General features: G+C 46.9%; 8 protein-coding genes across 8 annotated transcripts; 3 read left to right on the top strand and 5 right to left on the bottom strand.

Annotated features, from left to right (window-relative positions):
* N7533_007601 (Zn(II)2Cys6 transcription factor domain-containing protein) lies at window positions 1-621 on the bottom strand (the record flags this gene model as incomplete). The annotated part of the gene is made up of 2 exons (XM_057104251.1): window positions 1-501; window positions 556-621. The coding sequence occupies 2 exons, from the start codon at window positions 619-621 to the stop codon at window positions 1-3; spliced, it is 567 nt and encodes a 188-aa protein (XP_056959208.1).
* A 1017-nt stretch (window positions 622-1638) lies between these two features.
* On the bottom strand, window positions 1639-1956 carry N7533_007600 (uncharacterized protein; the record flags this gene model as incomplete). Its single annotated transcript, XM_057104250.1, has 1 exon — window positions 1639-1956. One exon carries the CDS (start codon window positions 1954-1956, stop codon window positions 1639-1641), a length of 318 nt encoding a protein of 105 aa, XP_056959207.1.
* Window positions 1957-3663: 1707 nt separating this feature from the next.
* Window positions 3664-4838, bottom strand: N7533_007599 (Taurine catabolism dioxygenase TauD/TfdA; the record flags this gene model as incomplete). The annotated part of the gene is made up of 2 exons (XM_057104249.1): window positions 3664-4614; window positions 4683-4838. 2 exons carry the CDS (start codon window positions 4836-4838, stop codon window positions 3664-3666), a joined length of 1107 nt encoding a protein of 368 aa, XP_056959206.1.
* Window positions 4839-5418: 580 nt separating this feature from the next.
* N7533_007598 (uncharacterized protein) lies at window positions 5419-6354 on the top strand (the record flags this gene model as incomplete). The annotated part of the gene is made up of 1 exon (XM_057104248.1): window positions 5419-6354. The coding sequence occupies one exon, from the start codon at window positions 5419-5421 to the stop codon at window positions 6352-6354; it is 936 nt and encodes a 311-aa protein (XP_056959205.1).
* Window positions 6355-7235: 881 nt separating this feature from the next.
* On the top strand, window positions 7236-9075 carry N7533_007597 (uncharacterized protein; the record flags this gene model as incomplete). Its single annotated transcript, XM_057104247.1, has 5 exons — window positions 7236-7500; window positions 7826-8083; window positions 8147-8274; window positions 8323-8629; window positions 8681-9075. The coding sequence occupies 5 exons, from the start codon at window positions 7236-7238 to the stop codon at window positions 9073-9075; spliced, it is 1353 nt and encodes a 450-aa protein (XP_056959204.1).
* Window positions 9076-9612: 537 nt separating this feature from the next.
* Window positions 9613-10059, top strand: N7533_007596 (CFEM domain-containing protein; the record flags this gene model as incomplete). Its single annotated transcript, XM_057104246.1, has 3 exons — window positions 9613-9714; window positions 9795-9933; window positions 10010-10059. The coding sequence occupies 3 exons, from the start codon at window positions 9613-9615 to the stop codon at window positions 10057-10059; spliced, it is 291 nt and encodes a 96-aa protein (XP_056959203.1).
* Window positions 10060-10921: 862 nt separating this feature from the next.
* Window positions 10922-12024, bottom strand: N7533_007595 (60S ribosomal protein uL16; the record flags this gene model as incomplete). Its single annotated transcript, XM_057104245.1, has 3 exons — window positions 10922-11375; window positions 11446-11621; window positions 11980-12024. 3 exons carry the CDS (start codon window positions 12022-12024, stop codon window positions 10922-10924), a joined length of 675 nt encoding a protein of 224 aa, XP_056959202.1.
* A 399-nt stretch (window positions 12025-12423) lies between these two features.
* Window positions 12424-12898, bottom strand: N7533_007594 (60S ribosomal protein eL30; the record flags this gene model as incomplete). The annotated part of the gene is made up of 3 exons (XM_057104244.1): window positions 12424-12516; window positions 12604-12798; window positions 12866-12898. The coding sequence occupies 3 exons, from the start codon at window positions 12896-12898 to the stop codon at window positions 12424-12426; spliced, it is 321 nt and encodes a 106-aa protein (XP_056959201.1).
* Window positions 12899-13491: the final 593 nt, after the last annotated feature.

The following is a 13491-nucleotide window of genomic DNA, read 5'->3' as shown; positions in this document are numbered from 1 at the left end:
TCAGGCTGCTCCAGAATCGATTGCATAAAGCCTGGAGACCATGCTGAAATGCCAGATGGAACCGGAAAGAGGTCTATCATCGGTACCACGTCTTCCGGGGGGGCTCAATTCTGTCGTTTTATCCGATCCCTCCACGGGTGGTGGTCGGTCGCACGGGGATGAGGAGGCAACATGGACTGTTTGAGGCGGTTGCGCTCGAAATGCCCCAAAGGGCCCATAGGATATTTCGAGATCATCCGAAATAGCCGCATTCTCACATTCTTCGTCGATTTGGGCTAATAGCTTATGTGTCGATTTAGGCGGCGCAGCTGTTACCAGCCACTCGCTCATGTGAATGCGTTCCTCCTCGGTAAATAATGGCCGGCGGAAGCGAATCCGACTGTCAGGGTTCTTCGAGTCAAAGAAGATATCTTTCTTATAGCCAGCACATTTCAGGCCAAAGTATTTGCACATAGAGCAAGTTGGTCGGCCTTCGTCGCATTTGACATGGCGGCTCCGACACTGAAGGGGTTAGACGGATGGTTCAAGTTCGGGTTGATCTCATGGGCGCCATACCGTTGAACATCCTGTAAAAGAGCGCGTGTGCGATGCCAGCTCTGCACGAGCAAGACCATTCGACATGGTCAACTCAGGTGTAGAGATGCATTGTACAAGCTGCAGAATATCATCGGGATGCCTCCGAGCAGGTGGTTGGATTTGCCCTTGAGTTTGCGGGGGAATTGAGATCAAGTGGGGCGATAGGGGAAGCTTTCCTCTTTTGTTTTTGCCACTTTTGCCCTCAGGTGGTGAGATAACCTTGGAACATGGGTCACAAGTCCCCCCCACTAACTAAATAGTGATTCAGTTACTATTTACTACACCACACCGTTAGGTAACGGTAAACTTGACGCCGAAAACCGCTACTCTTGACGCTGTTTTTAGCGTCATTTTTATAATTCGGCACTTGGATCTTGTAGTATGTCACCCGTTCCAGCGGACATTTGTGTATAAATAAACAGATCGCTACCTAACTAGTTTCTCACTTAAGTTGAGCCCAGCTTTAAAGGGAATTATGAAGTGGTATATGCCAGTGAGTGACAAGAGCCAATTTTCCTTTCCATTTCGCACCCTATGAAATGGCTAATAATGAAAAATGAATCAAACGAATCATGTAGCAACTGAGCTGGGAAAGAGCGTCATAACCATCTATCCCAGAGGATCATACATCTGAAAACCTTTGGCAGCGGTCTGTTTCGTGGTATCTTCGCAAAGGTCGTCAATGCGTATAAAATAGGCAATCTTATTAACCTCGGAGCTGGTGAAAATCTTTCCAACCACATCCTGCCCAATAGTCCTGGAAAGTAAAGATCCGGAATCGCTAAAGGTCGCAGTAAGCTCGCGATCAGTTCCAAATACACTGGAATCTAGCAAGAAAATTTATTCTCCCCTTCCTTGGGCTTTCTGATTTTCGCCACTTTGAGGCCACTGTACAGGACGTGACGGTGTCCAGAGCGATACTCTTGGAATTGTAGTTGGCGATTACTAACTGTCAGCTGAACCGGCATCGAGGTCATGAAGGTCTTGCGCAGCCGCCAATTCGCAAAGGTCAAGCTCATCGTCAATCTATATCTTGTTAGATATTATTTCCAGTCCATTTTGTCAGGTGGAGGAGAAACTGACTCTGTGAGCATCACGCTTATGGGCACCACCCTTGCGAGCACCACCCGAACCAGAACCGCCCGAGCCAGCACAACGGACTTTGTTTGAGATTGAACAATTCCTATCGATACTGATGATTGACCAGTCGAGCTCATTTGGATAACCCTCACCACTGGTGTGGGGCTGAACAGTTTTGAGTCCTGAACCAGCAGAAACAGTGCCGAGGATAATTTGTGGTTGCTCAAAGAACTTCGCGGCGCGGCCTAGATTATCCTTAGACTCATTTATTTGCTGTTTTAACAAATTGAATATTTCCATTTTGCGGTCACTAAGCTCATCAAGATTTTCTTCATCATGTAATATCAACGCTCGTTTTTAATACGAAGATTTTGATATCTCTAATCAGGCCATGAAAAAGTGTCGTCTTATTCATTTTTGGCAAGCAGGCTTGGATGGCTGACTTTCATGTTTCGAGCAAGCACTGCGAATTCCCTTGGCGATTTTTTGCATTGGTAGATGGGTATGCTGTTTTGATACCATTTCCTGATTGCTATTAACCGAGTTAGTCTGGATTTGAAAGAATTTTGCATGTTCTCAGTACTGACCTGCAAGATCTTGATCTCCAACTATGCCCTAATCGTCGGGATCAACAACATGGAAACATTCTGATGCAAATGGGAGCCAGGTATTGTCCGTTGAGTCTTGAGGCTCAATGAACTTCCCAAGCGTTCCGGGTGCGTTTTCTTCTTCGGCAATGAGATAGGTCCTCCAGGAATTACATGAGCACCCATGATTTCCTCCTTGAATCCTGTTTCTCGATTGAGCAAATTTATTCTGTCCTTGACAACCTCAACTGCAACCATAGGCAGAAAAATATCTGTCGGAATTTTGGCAATTGAGTCTCTTGTAGCCTTCCAGTCTTTGCGGCTGTTTACTTCTACCATCACAAGAACGGCTGATTCCCTAAGACCGTCGCTTGCGGCCGTCATTTCCAATCTTTCCCTCTTCGTCATGTATGGGTATTGGGCGGTGCTTCTTGTTGTTGTGTCGTTCGATGCTCCGCCGATCTGCGCCTTTGGTCTTGAGAATGAATGGGGATGCATATGCAGGTTCAAAATCTGATCCCCGAGAGGTTAAACAGGCCTGAAGTGTTGTAATGTCCATTTCGAAATCGGCACCGAGAATGGTGTTGAGGGAATAGCACCTTGGTATATGATAGGAATGATTGAAAAACACATGTGCAGACGAAGAAAGGATACTGTCAGTGGTAGTTAAACAGGTAGGAATAAGAAAGGAAACTGCGAGTGGTGGATGGGTGGCATCTCATTCTGGCAACCGCCCGGGTTGACTCATCTGTGGTACTATTACTACCTACTAATCCCGATTTGCAAGTGCGCAATTCTTGCTAACTACCTAGGTAAGTACCAAACTACTTAGGGGCTATTATTGGGATTTTATGCAAGTAACGATGGCTCGTCAGAGATATGTAATCGTAATTTACGGATCAACCCCCCAGATGAAAAGGGGAACCAGTTACCTTCGAGAGCAAGATATGATCTTGATAGGCAGCATATAACCTACTTTTTAAGCAGATAGTACTAGTAAGTGACCTGATATAGAATATAGTTACTATAAATGCAGTAGTAGCTACTACCATAGTTCCCAATGTCGGCTGCCGCAATGGGGCGCCGCAATTATCGTCTTGTGGATAAAGTTGTGCCGCAGCTTGTTCTTCTTATCTAATAGAAATTTTAGAACCGTCTTGATGTAAAATTGCTCCGTGTTTTTAACCGAGCTATCATTCGACTTTGGTAAAAAATCCTGAATCTGGAATTTCAAGTATAGATATAACCCCTACACAAGAGAAGCCATGTGAGCACACCAAACAAATGCCAAGCATCGCTTCGCCAAGTCTATCACGACGTGTCGAATATGGGACTTGATATGATTGGTCGATGGGAAGTAGGACAATCATCAATCATGATAGCAGGTTAAGTCAAAGACTATCATATAATGTGAGAGACATCATTCCGAAGCCTGCACAACCCGAGCCCAGCCACCAAACCCATATGGACCAGGAACATTCTCGCCATCAAACAAGCTGGCTAGAACCACCCGATCGCTCTGGTCTCCTTGCCACGGCTCTCTCCCGTGTTGAGCAATAATATTGTCGTAGACAAGCACATCGCCCTCTTCCCAACGATGCAACACTCGAATCTCATCTGTGATCTTGGCCAGATGCGCAAGATACTTCTCCGGGATCAGCGATCCATCGCCGTACAGCTGCTGGGTAACGTTTCGTCGCGCGTCAACATCAACCTGCGCCCGTTTCCAATAGGATGCCAGCCCTGTGAATAGGGAGGGCAAGTTGGTTCCAGGCTGAGTCCGGATCACAGGTAGGCGATGCTCGAGCACCAACCCATCATCTGTCCACTCCCAGGTTGTATATTTACCCCGTCCATATCTTTCAATCTGTGCTTCTATTTTTCGCTTCTTGGTTTCCTCGTCGTCTCCTTCAACGATTTCTTTGCCGAATGCTTGGCGAAGGGTCGAGCCTCCCTCGTATTGCTTGTCGGTTTTGTAAGTCACCCTGCTGAGAATGCCTTTCTCAGCGATCTCAGCGATAAAGTCGGGTATTTCTTGCTGGGCGCGATTGAATAACTCCAGCGAAGACGAAATGGGTGACTCGCCTCCTCTACCTGGAGCACGATGGCCGTAGAAAAATATATACTCCGGTGCGTGAGGAACTTGTGGAGATTCATTGTGGTTGTAAATGAGTACTTCTTTCGGTGCTTCGTTCGCGGGTGCAACATTAGGTGCCAGTAGGGGCCTGTCAACAACTATTCCAATGATCTCGTGTGGCTTGTATCCAAAGGCAAGGGCAAACTTGCTAAAGTCCTCAGCATTGTGAATGGGTAGTCCTCGAAACAGCAACGTGCCGTGACGCGCGAGCTTTTGGGTGAAAATTCCCTCCCGCTCTTGGAGGGTCTTGATAGTATCCACAATAGCGTCTAGATTTGGAGGAGAATCTCCATTTGTGAGACGCAGGCAAGAGGGATCACTGTGTTCGGAGGGTGTGGTGGCCCAAGTACCCGCTGGTTCGAGGAAGGAAGCTCAAAGGGCTCGAAAGACACTTTGGAGGCTTCTGTATCACTGAGCTGCAGCTTTTCAATATTTATCTGCTCTGTAACTGTAGCCATGATGAATCTCTCTCATAAACTGGTAGTATGGTAAGGGGTTATCATTAGATGCTGGACTCTTCGATTAAATAGCCGAGATGCATGTTCCAGCCCAAGTGAGGGGAACCTCCTCATTCACGCCAAAATGACGATATACAAAATACACTATTGGATGGCGATAATGGACTAATCAGATACATTCCATTCCGATAATTTTCTTGGGGGCGGCTGTTGTACAAATTCGACCCGAGGCAACATCATACTATTGTGTCATTTTATTATGCGCATACGTGCTTGCGGGGACACAAGAGCTTCGGCAATCTGACGCCAAGATAAACTTGAAGCTATATTAGCCATTCCATATCCATCTATTCAAACATATTTTCTATTCTACTCTTCGCCGTTTTTTTCTCGCCAGATACTTCTCGCGATGGCGGCTGCATCGAAATCTGAAGGGACTGTTAGTATCAAAACTGATGATCAAACGGTTCGAGAAACGTCTATAGAGCAGCGAGAACGACCACCTTTTTTTCGCAGTACTCTTTTTCAAATTTTAGTCGTGGGGCTATGTGCCTTTTGTGCTCCGGGAATATGGAGTGCGATGAACGGACTCGGTGTTGGTGGCTCCCAAAGCCCGGACTTAGTGAACGCCGCCAACGCCCTTCTCTATGCATTCATGACCATCACTTGCTTTGCCGGCCCGTGGATAACGAATGTTATTGGCTTCCGCTGGACCCTATCTCTGGGTTCAATAGGCTATCCGCTTTACGCAGCTGGTCTATATCTTAACAATCGCACCGGTGCTACGTGGCTTGTCTATCTTGGCTCTGTCACATGCGGTATTAGTGCTGGCTTCTTTTGGAGTGTTGAAGGGGCCGTCGCTACAGGCTATCCGGAGCAACACAAGCGAGGTCGCTACATTGCTACATGGTTTACATTCCGCAACTTCGGAAATATTATTGGAGGCGCTGTTGCCCTCGGAATCAACCACAACGTCAATCAGCGAGGAAAGGTCGGCTACCAAACTTACCTTGCTTTCATTGCGATTCAATGTCTGGGTCTATTCATCGGTTTGCTTCTCTCAAACCCTGATAAGGTCCAACGAGATGATCATACTAAAATTGAAGCGCCTCGCAATATCCATTGGCGGGATGAGATGAAAGCAATGTGGCGCCTGGGTACGAGCAAGTCGATTCTTCTCCTGGTTCCATTATTTTGGTACTTTGGGTGGATCCAGGCATATCCTGGCACATACCTTGCGACCTATTTTACAGTCAGGTCGCGCTCACTTGGGAGCTTCATGAATGCCGTGGTAGGCACATTCGCAACGTGGCTTGGCGGCTCACTAGTTGACCTTCCATGGCACAAGAGCCGCAAAGTACGAGCCATTACCACTTTTATTTTGATCGCGGTGCTTAACAGTGCAACCTGGATCTGGGCAGTCGTCATTCAGAATGAATATCGACAAACTAAGCCTGTCCTGAGACTGGGCCGACCAACGTGCATTCGGTCGAGGATTTGGTCTTTTCTTGTTTGAACGCATTAGTCTGGGTATAGTAGAGAACTATATCTACTGGTGCATTGGAAATCTTTCGGACTCTCCGGGTGATCAAATTCGATATAGCTCGTTGTTACGGGGAATCGAGACGGCTGGAGTGGCTGTGGGATTCGGTGTGCAAGCCGTGCCCACGGCGTTAATCGTGACTGCAGGTATCAATTTCGGCTTATGGTTCCTGGCCTTGCCTTTCAGCTTTTATGCAACATTACAAGTGGTGCGAAAGTTCGAACTGCTAAAGCTCGAAAATCAGAATCTCCTTGCGTCGGAGTGACAGGGCCTAGTCTATTTGACATCTCCTAATCAACAACCAGTTAGAGGTTATTCTATATCATGATCCACACAAGTATTTATGAGAAAATAATCGGCTATTATCGCGCATCGTGTTTAAAGTTTTAGATCAGCACATTAGTAGTATGTTCCATTAGCTCCTCGAAGATAGATTTACTGTATTCTCTTGGAGTTTTACCTTACAAAAAATGAATATGAATATCCTCCTTCCTAAAGCCTCAAGAAATAGCGATACCTATTGATATTAAGAATATATCCAATCTATTCCGACTGCTAGTTCCCATTCATCGGACTAAATTTCAGCGAATTGAACTCCTCTATGACGTGCTAACAACCGCGACGCCCCCAGAGATAGCCAATCTAACAGCCTGGAAATCCTCCGATAGATCCATCCCGAAAGCTAGTACAAGCCTCTATTCGAAGAAGTCTAACTAAAACAGTGCACTTTAACGAGGAATATGACGTGCTCGGCAGATGGTCTTTCTCATCCAATCTCGATTCATTGGTATAAAATTTGCGTCTCCCAGTATCGCTTTCCTCAAGATGCCCATGTGGGATATTGTACGGACAAGATGGTCACACGCTCAGATTCCTCCATTGAGGTGCCAGTATCGCCTAAAAACGGTACGACTGTGACTGAAACCCATGAGTATGATGATCCGATCCGTGACATCTCAGGAGATGTTATTGACGATGGTCTTCGTCGAGGTCTGAAGGGTCGCCAATTTATGATCATTGCTTTGGGCAGCATCATTGGACCTGGCTGCTTTTACGGACTTGGATGTGGCATATATGAGGCTGGACCTCTAGGTCTATTGATTGGGTTCTCCGTTGTTGGTATGCTTATCAACCGATGTGAAGATATTTATCGAAGTCGAATTGACCAAAGAATAGGCGCTTCTGTTTGGATCCTAATGCAAAGCGTGGGCGAGGTAGCTACCTTATTCCCAGTTCATGGAGGGTTTGTTGAAGTAAGCTTTTCTGCCTCTGGATGACCATTCTCTCATTCTCATATCCGGATATAGCATTGCGATCGATTTGTGGACCCAGCGCTCAGTTTTTCTATGTCATGGCTTTATTACTTTATGTGGAGTGTTTTCTTGGCTTCTGGTAAACACTATACTTTATGGCATCCCCTAGCTATTGGCTGACATGATATAAGATTGGAATAATGCGACGGTCTTCCTGCAATTTTGGATCCCTGACACTAAGTTTCCTACCTGGGCGTGGTATATCCTTTTCTTCGTCTTTTTCAATATCCTGACCACCCTCGGTGTCAATTTCTACGGAGAGACGGAGTACTACTTTGGCATGTTCAAATTTTTATCTCTCATTGTACTGTTTTTCATCTGCATCCTTGCCGATGTCGGCGCCTTTGGTAATGGCTATATCGGCTTTAGGTACTGGACACCACCATACGGTCAGTATTTTCCTTAAGCATTCCTTCCTTTGCGCTCAACTGACGTCTTGCAAAATATCATAGGCCCAATCCAAAACGGCATTAATGGGTTCGGTCAAGTATTTGTTCTTGCTGCTGCTTACTATGTCGGCACAGAAATAGTTTCAGTTGCAGCTGGCGAATCGAAAAATCCCCAGCGTGACGTTCCTCGCGTAAGTCACCAAATTCGCTCCAAAAGGCAAAGCTGACTCTTTTCAAAGGCTACCAAGTCTATTCTGTATCGAATCTTGATTGTCTTCATTGGCATGTCCTTTTTCCAAGGATTGATTTGCCCATCAACTTCAGAGAACCTAGTACATCCAGACTCCAAAATAGCATCGTCTCCTTTCACGATCGGCTTCACGCTGGCAGGATGGAAATCATCCGGCCATTTTGTTAACGCCATCATATTGATTGCCTTTGTTTCAGCCGCAAATGGAGTGGTCTACATTCAATCTCGCACTCTTTATTCTCTAGCTCTGAAACGAAAAGCACCCTCGCTTTTTGCAATCACGAGCACCAGGGGAGGTGAGTTTGTCAAAAAAAAAAAACTTTGCCAGTGAGATAACAATTATCAAGTCCCGTATCCAGCAATCATATTCTCCAACATGTGGGGTTTCCTGGGCTTGATGTCCCTAACGACGACTGCTGGGAGTCTCTTCTCGTATTTCACCTCCTTCGGTGGTACAGCGGCCTATATTGCGTGGGCGACGATCACCTTCGTCCAATTAAGGGTTCGCGCTGCCGCCAAGAAGCAGAATATCGATATCCAAACATTCCCGTTTACTGCCCCTGGACATACTCTCATTTATTGGGGGAACTTCTTCTTCAATATTTTCCTACTCTTGATCCAGGGATTCACCGTCTTCGAAACACCTTTCAACTATCAATCATTCATCGCTTCATACATCAGTATTCCGGTTTTTTTTGCTCTGTTCTTCGGCTATAAATGGTGGTTCAAAACAAAGTGGTGAGTCCAGGTTCTATTTAAATTTCTTATCCATTACCAGGGGTTGCTTGGCTCACATTTCCCTAGGGTATCACTCGATCGGATTGACTTCTCGGGTAGACGCCACTGGACTCCTGATGAAACGTCAACAAAATCAAGATCTTGGGGACGAAGGTTCCTGAATGCCTTGAAAGATTAAGATGTAAATTAACAAGATTGCGCCTTCCAAGATTGTGTAGCCAACAAATCACAATCTCAATTGAATTCACCTACAGTTTGCCCGGCGACCGTCTTAAGATTATTACTTTTTAGTGTTTAACCTGCGGAGACCATTTGTTGGTGCTTCACATTCCTGCAGATCAACCCCCCCATGCCGCAGATCACCATAGTGGCAGAATTGTTTACAACAACATCATCGGCAACAAAGAATGTAGGCCTGGGAGAAGGCTTTATTATCCAGGATTGTCGACAAGGTTGTCATGAAGTCACCTCCTACCTCCACACTTCTGGCATACACAAGCACCCTAGTGTCCAAAGTTAAAACTTCAATTCATCACCCAAAATGAAGCTCTCCATCTTCGTTCCTCTGGCCGCTTTCTTGTCCTTCGTTGCCGCCGAAGCAAGCGGCTCTACCGTGGACCCTGACAACATCAGCAACTGCCTGGTAAGTCCAACATCCCGACCTGCTTCTTCTATGTTCCCCGCATGGTTTCCAGAAGTATACTTATTATCTCTTCTTTAAAGTTGCAATGTCTATCCGAATCTGCTGCTGTCGCAGGCTGTGTGTCGGCCTACGATAACAAGTGCACCTGTCCGAGCGTGGCATTCAAGGACACGCTAACGGTCTGTCTGAAGGACGCCTGTACTCCGGAGGATGCACAAGGTACGTACAATTTGAAGCTGTTTGAAGCTCTGCTGAACTCCTTTCTTCGTGAAATTTAACTAATTATGCTCCCCAGTTGCCGGACAATTACATGAGGAACGATGTGGAACACCCGCGCCTCAATAGCGCTCGCTGTATATACATGTTTTAAATACTTAATTTTCACTGTAATAATGGAGAAATAATAGGATATTTGCTTTTCCGTCGAATTCGATGTTTCTTTCCGGTCTTCCAAATTTGAAGGTTCCAACCTTGGAAGGTTCTACAACTTGAAGTTAGGTGCCCAGGTGCCCAGGTGCTCCAACGTCCACGGGTTGAAGTTCAAGCTCTGCCTATTCCATTGCCAGTGGGGCTAGTATATATTTCAATGTATCCGGGGAATCAACCCTGGAGCATTTTCATCACGGCCTAGCTACTAGATACTCGTGAGCTTAAAAGCGTAGATTTTGTTCATTTTCTCCAAGCAGTTATCTGCATGCCTACTATGATTTACTAGGAGTATGTGAAGTTGGCCGAGGCATCGTTGAATAAGCTCACATCCCTCGCTATGCTTCGAACTTCGATTGAATTCACCCGGACTTCGGTTGAACATCTGATACTCCGGTTGAAATTTCGGAACTTCGATTGAACTTTTGGAACTTCGGAGCTTCTTAACTTTGATTTGCCCAGGTGAACGCCTGCCAGGTAGTTGGACATGGCAGTACTAATACTATTAGTACGTCACCGAATAGCTCGTAATAGTATTGATCCTCAAATAAACTACGAGCGTTTCAAGCAGAAATGGATATCGATCTCTCCAAAAAAATTGGAAGCTACCAAGGGATACCCCAGACAAGAGTACGAAGGACGAGTTTATATACCCATGGAATAACTCCATTAAGATTGCACACGAGATATCAAGCTAGGGAGGAACAGAAAGACAGTTAAGAGAACATCCATGTAATTTTTTCGTTCTTGAATTCGTATTCTGGATTCAACCCATAACAATCTAAGCCTCCTGAGAAAGGTTCTCGTAGGCCTCGGGGAAACGCTTCATGTTCTCGGCGATGGTACCGTGACCACGGAGGAACTGAACGTAGGCACCGTCCTGGCGGAGCTTGCCAGCCTGGCGGAGCTCGGCGTACTCCTCGCGGCGAACGGGGGTGAAACCCCAGTTCTTGGACTCAATGATCTTTTGGCGGCCGGGGAACTTGTACATGGAGCGGCGGAGAGCCTCGATGGCGTTGGCCCGGTTGGAGTCACGGGTGCGGACGGACAGAAGAATCTGGCCAATGTTCACACGGGCGACGAGACCCTGGGGCTTACCGAAGGCACCACGCATACCGGTCTGCAGACGATCGGCACCAGCGCACGACAGCATCTTGTTGATACGGACGACGTGGAAGGGGTGGACACGGACACGGAGGTGGAAACCTTCCTTACCGGCGGTCTTCACGAGGTACCTGGAGAAAAGGATTAACGTTAGTATATTGCAGGTTGACCGGTCGATGGGCGCATGGTGGCGAAACGTACTTGTTGGCACAGATACGGGCGGCCTCAAGAGCCTCGGAAGACAGCTGCTCGTACTCGTTGGAGACGAGGTGAATGCAAGCGGGGAAGTCATCGACGGAAGCCTTCTTGCGACCGAGGTCGAAGATGCGGATCTTGGCATCGGGGACACCACGGTTGAAGCGCGACTTGGGGTACGGCTAAAGGGAAAAGTGTAGGTCAGTATGTTGAACTTTCATGTGTGCCGGATCATTGCCCATTCATGATCGAAAACGAATCTCCTCTTCCAAATAAAGGAATCTTGTGAACGGCTCGAACCGCGAAACTAGCGAGGTTATGTCTCGTTGGGGCGCAACCTGCCCTTCAAAGGAACTGTCGAACGTGGTAATTATATAGTCGAGCCGTTCACAATTTTCCTTTGCTTGGAGGACGAGATTTGTTCGATGACGAGAATGGCGAGCGTGGTGGTGTATGGTGGTCGTGGTGATTCCCAAATTTCCCCCACAACCGAGCTTGCGCACACAAAATCCTCCGGGAACAGGGAAAGTCGTAACGCACCTTGTTCTTGCAGTAACGGTAGCAACGTGCGGGACGGCGAGCCATTTTGAGTGCGGAAATGAGGTGACGGGCACTTCCTGCGAACTAGGTGTTGGTTGTCGGTGGTTGGCGAGGGTCGAAAGGAAAGAAAAGAAAAGGGCCAGCGGGTCACGGGATTGTTTGATTTCCAAGCAGTTCAGTGGCAAAAAGCCCTAAGCCCTAGCTATCGGGCCAACCACGTTCCGAGGCGAGCTGATCGGCTGACTCATCGCCTAGCGATTATGGCCTGAAATACAAGGTGGCAGTACAGAGGATAGGAGGAAAAGTGGGACTATCTTAGGTTACTAAGTGCCATTGGGTCCATTTGGTCCATAATTCATCAAGTGAGGATCGTCATGCATATCATCACGGAGTACATATTCCGATTTCCTGTCTCCTTCAACCCCCCCTTACTCCGTACTCTGCTCACTGGTCGGCCAGGATATCCGAGTCGCCAGCATCAAGAATGGCCATGGTAGAACAACGGAAGAGCTTGCCACATGCAGTTCCCAGCTCGATCTATTTGTAATCAACGTCAGCATCTGGGTTTCTCTTTGATTCGAGATGGATTTGTAAGTACATAAATGTACTCATATTGTGACTCACATTGTCTCCCGCAAAGTGGTGGACAGGCGTCTTGGCCAGCATGGCATAGTACTCGAGCTCTGACTTGCGCAGAGGAGGAGCATTTCCCGAAATGATAACAAGCTTGGCTTTGCCCGAACGAAGTGATTTCATAGTCGATTTTGTGCCCAAAGTGACCTTGCCGGATTTCATGACCAGGGCGAGCCGGGCATTGATCTACCGGAGTATGTTAGTCCACCCATCATCTCTTATATCGAACTAGAAGCAATGTAATCAAACTCACATTATCGGCACCTTTCTTGTTCTTGCCAGCCATCGTGATTCAAATCGACTTGAGTTCAACTGGTGGGGTAGACTGGAATGCGTTCCGGCGGATGTGGATAGAGCGGAGACTCAAAGTGATCGATTCATTGGCAGTTTCCCGTTGCGGTGGGCTCCTCCATCTTCTGTACTGCATGGATACACCGCCTACCATAAGCATACAGAATCACTGACATCACCTGATATTTAGGCTAGGATATCACCTGACATGTATCTGAAACGGTAAACAGTCAACCTCAGGCATCATTTCACCCTGTTTCGCATTGCTTTGCTTTGCTTCGCATCTTCGAATTAAACATCAGATCTCGTGTCTATCTTTGTTTGGGTTTCTTTCCATGGTTAGGGGGCTATGATTACTCTGCCCCAATTATGAGTCTCGTGTCCTTCGTGTTGGCCCCCAAGGCCACCGAGTCCAGCGTATTTTTAGATTAGAGTAAGGGAGTGCGAGTCCGCCCGCATTCCTCAAAAAAAAATTAAGGCTTGCTCCCGGCGCGCTCCCCTTTGCAATCGGCCATTTCCATTCCTCTTTACTCCATTCCAGTCTGCTCTCGTCTTCGATGATTGTTCCACGCTTCCATTAGCCATGTG

The sequence above is a fragment of the Penicillium manginii genome (genome assembly GCF_028828005.1).
Source record: "Penicillium manginii strain IBT 31320 chromosome Unknown utg000005l:1.0-5665137.0:1.0-5668048.0, whole genome shotgun sequence".
Taxonomy (NCBI): domain Eukaryota; kingdom Fungi; phylum Ascomycota; class Eurotiomycetes; order Eurotiales; family Aspergillaceae; genus Penicillium; species Penicillium manginii.
Note: the sequence above shows the minus strand (reverse complement) of the source record. Positions and strands in the feature narration are given on the sequence as shown.